Source organism: Rhinopithecus bieti, unplaced genomic scaffold, assembly GCF_001698545.2.
Source record: "Rhinopithecus bieti isolate Rb0 unplaced genomic scaffold, ASM169854v2 scaffold_2723, whole genome shotgun sequence".
Lineage (NCBI taxonomy): Eukaryota > Metazoa > Chordata > Mammalia > Primates > Cercopithecidae > Rhinopithecus > Rhinopithecus bieti.
Window position 1 is genome coordinate 3,438,921 of NW_016804119.1, and position 7,503 is coordinate 3,446,423.

General features: G+C 40.7%; 1 protein-coding gene across 2 annotated transcripts; it reads right to left on the reverse strand.

The window, feature by feature from the left end:
• Positions 1-259: 259 nt before the first annotated feature.
• On the reverse strand, positions 260-6,816 carry LOC108524102 (zinc finger protein 350-like). Of its 2 annotated transcripts, XR_001883978.1 has the most exons (3): positions 6,050-6,816; positions 2,067-2,233; positions 260-1,370 (listed from the first exon to the last, which is right to left on the reverse strand). XR_001883978.1 is itself a non-coding variant. In XM_017864996.1 (2 exons), the coding sequence occupies exon 2, from the start codon at positions 881-883 to the stop codon at positions 344-346; it is 540 nt and encodes a 179-aa protein (XP_017720485.1). In that variant the 5' UTR covers positions 884-1,370; positions 2,067-2,307; the 3' UTR covers positions 260-343. The 2 variants fall into 2 exon arrangements, 1 of the variants encoding a protein (XP_017720485.1); XM_017864996.1 differs by lacking the exon at positions 6,050-6,816 and having other exon boundaries at positions 2,067-2,307.
• Positions 6,817-7,503: the final 687 nt, after the last annotated feature.

A 7,503-nucleotide genomic window follows, 5' to 3' on the forward strand; every position in this document is an offset into this window, starting at 1 on the left:
TTTTTTTTCTTTTTTTTTAAGATGGAGTCTTGCTCTGTCGCCCAGGCTGGAGTGCAGTGGCCTGATCTCAGCTCACTGCAAGCTCTGCCGCCTGGGTTTACGCCATTCTCCTGCCTCAGCCTCCCGAGTAGCTGGGACTACAGGCACCAGCCACCTCGCCCGGCTAGTTTTTTGTATTTTTTAGTAGAGACAGGATTTCACTGTATTAGCCAGGATGGTCTCTATCTCCTGACCTCGTGATCCGCCCGTCTCGGCCTCCCAAAGTGCTGGGATTACAGGCTTGAGCCACCGCGCCCGGCAACAATCACTGCATTAACAGGGTTTTGCTTATGTGTTCACAGTTTCACTTGTAAGAAGCTGCAATTCTTTGTGCAGGGATTTTCCACCTTCGCCGAATTGACATTTCTCCCTTGTATTTTCTCATGTTTAATAACGCAAGGCTTGTAGACAAAAGCCGTCCCGTTTGTGATACATTCAAAAGTTCTGTCTCCTGTATGAATTCTTTGATGTACAATGAGCTGTGGCTTCCTATGAAAGCTTTCCCACATTCACTACGTTCAGGAGTCATCTCTCCTTTATGAATTTTCTGGCGTGTAATGACACATGACTTCTGAGAACAGGATTGTCCACATTCACTACGTACAAAGGGAGTCTTGTCGATATGAAATCTCTGATGTGAAATGAGACCCAACTTCTGGATAAAGCTTTGTCCACATTTACTGCATATACAGGGATTCTCTAGAGTAAAAGTTTCCTGCTGTACAATGAAGCTGTCCTTCTGGGTGAAGCCTTTTCTGCAATCATTGTATATGCAGGGTTTCTCTCCAGTATGGGTTTTCTGATGTAAAAGAAGATGTGATTTAATGAGGACAGCTTTCCACATTCAATGCATTGATGGATTTTTCTTCTCTTTTGTTTCTTTCATGCGTAATACATTCTTTCTATAACATTCTTTGCCATATTCAGCACATTCATGGGATTTCTCTCCTGTATGCATTCTGTCATGTTCAGTGAACCTGGACTTTGGTGGTATACAGTTTCCCACATTCACAGCATACATGAGGTTTCTCAATTTGGGGAGCTCTCCAATGCTTAATAAATTGAGACTTCATGCTAATGGATTTTCTACATCCAGGGAAAGTGATTTTGTATAAAATTTCTCATGCTTTGCATGGAGAAAGGATTTCCCATCTGCATTTCACTCATAAGAACTCTATTTTATGGCTTCCTGTTCTGTTTAAAATTTGAGTTTTTCCATGATTTTACCCTAAAGGAAAATGATTCTGGCCCAGATGAACCGTATTTTCAAAGACATGATGTTCATAGCATTGTTCCATTCTCTTCAGACATCGTTGATTATCCAAATGTCCCTGAAAAAGATGACCAACGTTTTTTATTTCTAGAAAAGGAAAAAACAATAAATGCAAAGGTGTGGACTGGCTCTTTACTGTCTACTACATGATCTCAGTATAATAATAATAATATTGTATAATATTTAATGATATTAGATTCCTTAACATAATAAAATACTTATGTAACAATATATTAAGTAATCTAATTTAATTAAATTTTATAATATTAGTATTGTAATTACTATTTTTTTTAGATGGAGTCTTGCTCTGTTGCCCTGGCTGGAGTACAGTGTTGCGATCTTGGCTCACTGCAACCTCTGCCTCCCAAGTTCAAGCGATTCTCCTGCCTCAGCCTCCTGAGTAGCTGGGATTACAGATGCATGCTATCACACTCAGCTAATTTTTGTATTTTTAGTAGAGACAGGGTTTCACTATGTTGGCCAGGCTGGTCTTGAACTCCTGACCTCATGATCTGCCCGCCTTGGCCTCCCAAAGGCCGTGAGCCACTGTACCCGGCCTATAAATACTATTTAATAATATTCCTTATCTATGGGCAACTGGTAAAAAAAAAATTTACACAAACCATGTGGCAAAAGCAGTAAGTATACAAGCAAGCTTAAATAACTCACAATGAATAAATATAGATTTGGCTACTTTCTAAATATCATCTTGAAAAACATGCAGAGAGAGTATTAAAACAAACAAGAAAATCACCTTTAGATGAGAGAAATAGAGGTTGAAGGAAAACCTGATCCAAAATTACGAGGGCTGCATTCAGTTATTCTACAAATCCTTATTAAATGCCCATCAAGTACTGGCCATGGTGCTGATGCTGGTGACACACAAACATATTCTTTATTCTCAGTGAGCTTACGTTCTGGCTGGGGAAAACAAAAACACAAGCAAACTAAAAAATGAGGTATCTGCAAATTATGAGAAGTGGTCTGAAGGAGCAAAGGAGACAGAGAGAGGGGGAAGAAAGGAGGAGATATAATGGAGGAAGACAAGGCTCACTGATGAGTTCAAAATGAGGGGATGAAGAAAGTGAGGAATTAAGGTTTGTTCCTAAGTATTCTGCTTGAGTCAAGAGATAAGTGGAAACTGCCTTTGCGAGAGTGAATATTACCGAGGTTTGGAATGTAGGAGAAATAAGTATACTTTTAAAAACATACATATTTAGATTTTTATTAGATATTAAAGTACAAAGTACCCAACTGGATACCTAAATGTTGAGAAAGGGCTTGAGAAGGGCAATGTGGAAAATATCAGGACATAAATATTTAAGGATAAAAGACTAGATGAGATCATGTTCAGAGAATGCCAAAACTGAATAAAAATTAAGGCAAAGAACCAAGATGTTAGTCATTTAAACATTTGGCTTGGAAAAGACCACTAAAGGGAACCAAACACTCATCAGGGAAATAAGCAGACACACTTATTTTAAACAAGTATCTTGGGAGAGTCAAGTCAGAATGTCAGATTTTGACTTCAGCTTAATCTGCGACGCTCTTAGATGGTCATCCTGTTTTTAACACGTATCCCTTTTCTTCATTCTGTATCATCAAACTAATTTTCCCAAAGCACCAATCTCACATTTAGAGTGAAACTTATTCTTAATGTTCAACCTTTAGCTTCACTGTGGGCACATTCTCCTGTGCTTCTAAAGAAAGAGGGAAATATGAGAAACAATGATCATTTGGAAATTTTGCAACAGGCCAATGAACCATGTTGATTTCTCCAGAAGCAGATGTGCTTCTGAATAGGATAAGATGTATTACTGAATGGGTGCTGCTGCTGGTGCCCAGATGTGTTGTCTGTCACCTTCTTCAGTCACATTTGGCATGTGGTACCTACACAGATGTCACATCTGAATTTTTCCCATTTCATTGTCCCTAATACACTCATCCCTTGTCATGTAACTAATAGCATCTTCTATAATTCTACAATTACGTCTTGGATGGCATCACACAATGGGCCTAAGGGACCACCTTCTTCCTTTTAAGCCAAGACTTATGCCACCTTTAAATATTTCTTAGAGGTCGGGCACGGTGGTTCATGCCTGTAATCCCAGCACTTCGGGAGGCCAAGGCGGGTGGATCACCTGAGGTCTGGAGTTTGAGACCAACCTGGCCAACATGGTGAAACCCCATCTCTACTAAAAATACAAAAAATTAGCTGGGTGTGGTTATGGGCACCTGTAATCCCAGCTACTAGGGAGGCTGAGGTGGGAGAATCGCTTGAGCCCAGGAGGCGGAGGTTGCAGCGAGCCAAGGTCACACCATTGCACCAGCCTGGGGACAAGAGCGAGACTCCATCTCAAAAAATATATGTAATTTATATACATATATACACACATATATATATATTTATATTTATACTTATATATGAAATTCTGGCTGTTCCTTATTATTGCATCATTACTGTTACTGTGTGAAAGGTAAGACTACCCATAGGCTAGAAAAATACAAAAGAAACTTACCCTCTACCATGCTACCTCAATTACTAACACAAAATCCAGTCAGCCTGGCAATAAAAGTTAATGTTGCTATGATTACCCCACTTATCCACATTTCCATTCTACTACTTCCCCTACAGACACCTTCTAACATTGGCTTTCATATGGCTGGCTTCGTTTTGGCAGTCTCCCCCATGGCCTGACAAATTTTCCATTTAATCTCTTCATTCTCTGCCCTTCATTATCTTTATTCAAAATTTAGATATGCCTTTTACATATCATGCCATCATTCCCTATGCTCTATATATCACTTTAACCTTTATTTCCTTTACATTTCTACCATATTCCCTATCTTTGCTGATCATTTTTTAAACTGCCCTGATTTCCCCACAGAACTGATGTTAACAGTCTTTTTGAATAAATATAGACATTGACCCTCCTAGTCTTAAAGCTTGAAACTTATATTTGTCTTATCTGAGTTCGTTTCCCCTGAAACCAACCATCAGGCCTCCCAGATAGTATCAAGGAACTGAAATTTACCAGATCACTGGACCTAGACAATGAGATGGCAGACCCCTCATCCATCGTGATTGCCTAACCGACCACCTGATTCCTGTTAGCCAGCTCCCCTTCCTTACCCTTCCCTAATTCCTGTTTTATATTCCTTGCCTGTTATATAAGCCACCAATTTCAGCTGGTTGTGGGGAGACAGATTTGATATTTATCTTCCTCTCCCACCTGATGTTACCCAAAAAAGGCTTTCTTCTCTCGCAATACTCATTATCTCAGTGATTGTCTTTCTGTGTGGCAAGCAACGGGACCTAGACCAAACCCTTGGCATTTCAGTAACATCTTGACATGTAACTTCACACAACCTAGAATTCTAACAATACCTTGTGTTCAAATCCTGTATTAAATATAGATGTTTCATATTTTTTTAATAAAAAATTATCACTATTAGAAGATATTTTCTTGTTTCTCAGAAAATTCCATCCATTTTAGCATATATTAGGGCTGTGAGTTACCAAGTATGTCACAGCAGCATCCCCTAGAGAATTTTATCAACACTATCAGGGATTGTACTCCAAATCTAATCAACCCAGACTCTCAGAGGAATAGGCCTTAATACATGCATTAGATAAGCATACTCCAGCAAATATTTGGATTTAAGAAATGCTTGACTAGGAGCAGTGGCTCATGTCTGTAATCCTAGCACTTTGGAGTCTGAGGCAGGTAATGCTTCAGGTGGATCGTTAGGGCTCAGGAGTTCAAGACCAGCCTTGGCAACACGGTGAAACCTCATTGCTATAAAAAATAAAAAAATTAGCCGGGCATGGTGGCAAGTGCCTGTAGTCCCAGCTACTGAAGTGGGAGAATCCCTTGAACCTTGGACCTGGAGTTTGCAGTGAGCCAAGGTCATACCACTGCACTCTAGCCTGGGCAACAGTGTGAGACTCTGTCTCAATTTTTTAAAAAATGACTTCCTTTTCTAGAGGAATTATGAAGAAACAGTATAAGCTACTTAAGAATAAATGTAACCATAAGGTCTAGGACATAAAAAAGTGAACCACAAATCTTGGGGTGGGAACGGAAGAACTTGGGTAATTAGAGACTGAGAATGTTATATATAGAGAGAAAATATAGAAATAGAATTGAATATTTTATACTTGTCAATTCCATCCTAATTAAGGCAAACATTTAATGTGACTCCATTTACTAAGCCACTGGTACAACCTTCTGATGTGATACAGCCATTGAAAAATTTTATATGTAGTCCCAGCTACTTGGGAGGCTGAGCCAGGAGGATCTCTTAAGCCTAAGAGTTGAAGGTTACAGTGAGCTGATGGCACCACTGTACTCCAGCCTGGAAGACAGGGCAAGACTGACTACCTCTGGATGGATGGATGGATGGATAGATAGATAGATAGATAGATAGATAGATAGATACAGATACATAGATAGATGTATCTAGAGATATATACTATATATACATACATACATGTATGTATGTTTGTGATGAGAATTTAAGTGATGAAATCAAATATTTACCCAAAGTATTGCAATTGTGAAAACTGTAGGAAGAAACGAAAAAAATGTTCCTCAATAACAATCAGAAGTGTGGGTAATAGAGATTTTTTTCTTGTGTTGGAATAAATCTGAAAGAAAATATTTATGAAACGACACGGTAAAGTTGGGAACTAGAGAGAAAAAAACTCGACTTTAGTAGCAAACTCATAATTACCTTGTCCAGAAATTTGTAGACAGTGATACGAATATAGGAAGGGAAATGTTTTTCATTGCTATTTTTAAGACAGACTTGGACTTGAAGAACTGAACTGCATGTAGATCTACTAGGTAAATGTAGCTTTAATCACAGCTGTAACCAGCAGTCAATTATTAAGCCTCAACCCACCCACTCTCCAGGGCCCTTGGGCCTCCAAAGCTCCAGCCTCCTCAGGCCCCTAAACCACAGACATGTACAGGCCTCCTCAAACATTGACTGCAAATTAAATCTGAAACCTCTTTCACTAAAACCTTCTCCAGCCCCAAGCTTCTCTATCACATTAAATTGCAAACCCGGACTGGACACCAAGTTCATTCATGGACACACACTTTCCCACTCCGTTTCTCAACCACTGATTCCCACAGCATTCCCTCAAGGACCATAAACCTTGACAGTTGGGCTATCAATCGTTAATATCTTCCAGTCTCTTAATTACTGACCGCCAGGAGCCCTAACACCAAAGCCAGTCTTCTCCGATGAGTAAACCCAGGGAGAACCTCAGGACGCAGGGTCCCACATGATCTCAGAAGAGGGGGCTCCCCTTCATTGACCCCCACAGGCCTTTCACTTGGAGCCACATCCAGACCCCAACCCATCTGATCCTGAGTCTCTCTCGACTCCATCTAACGCTGGGACCAAACTCTGAGCCTGCGTCCAAAACGACTTCCATCTCCCTCCGCAGCCATTGCTAGGGTCTTTGAGGGCCCTCGGCATCTGGTCGGGAAACCTGGCCTTCCCAGATGTCAGAGTTCCTCCCTCGGTCTCTCGGTCTCTCATTGTGACGTATCCTGGCCACGCCCATCTCCGCGACTCCCGCCAGAGAACCCGGAAGGGCTGCTACTACGGCGTTGGAAGACACTGAATTAATTTCAGGGCACCTCAGTCACTGCGCAAACTGGATAAATTATCAGAAAATTATAAAAACTTGTAACAGACGGAGCAAAAAAATAAGATGGCCGCGCACTCTACTCCATACTGAGCCGTTAGGAAGAAGCATCATGGCTGCAGTTCATTTTAGGAGGTGTCAGTTTCCATTCAATAGAAAATACAGTCTGTTGGGCGTTTAGGCCGGAATCGTATTTCTGAGGGCCTCTTCAGGACCAACAAGGTGTGCCAAAGGCGAATTGGCTGAAGGGGAATAGGGGGACAGCGGTCACAGAGTGGACCAAATTTGTGGACATTGTGAATCTCCTTCAAGGGATGCAGAAAAGAATGGGCAAGGCTAGTCTAGCCGAGAATTGTCTTGAGGCCAAATACGGGGGCGATCTCTATGATGATCAATGACCACATGCAACTGCATACAGTGTGTGGTTACCTGTAATAAGGAAAAAGGAATGAGGCCTCAAATTTAATCAAATATTTCCCTAAAACACATGAAGATGGAAATGGAGCATATAAGAGCGTTAAATTAC

Excerpts from the sequence above, each read along its gene's own strand:
- LOC108524102 (XM_017864996.1), bottom strand. The coding sequence starts at position 883 with ATGTGGAAAGCTGTCCTCATTAAATCACATCTTCTTTTACATCAGAAA.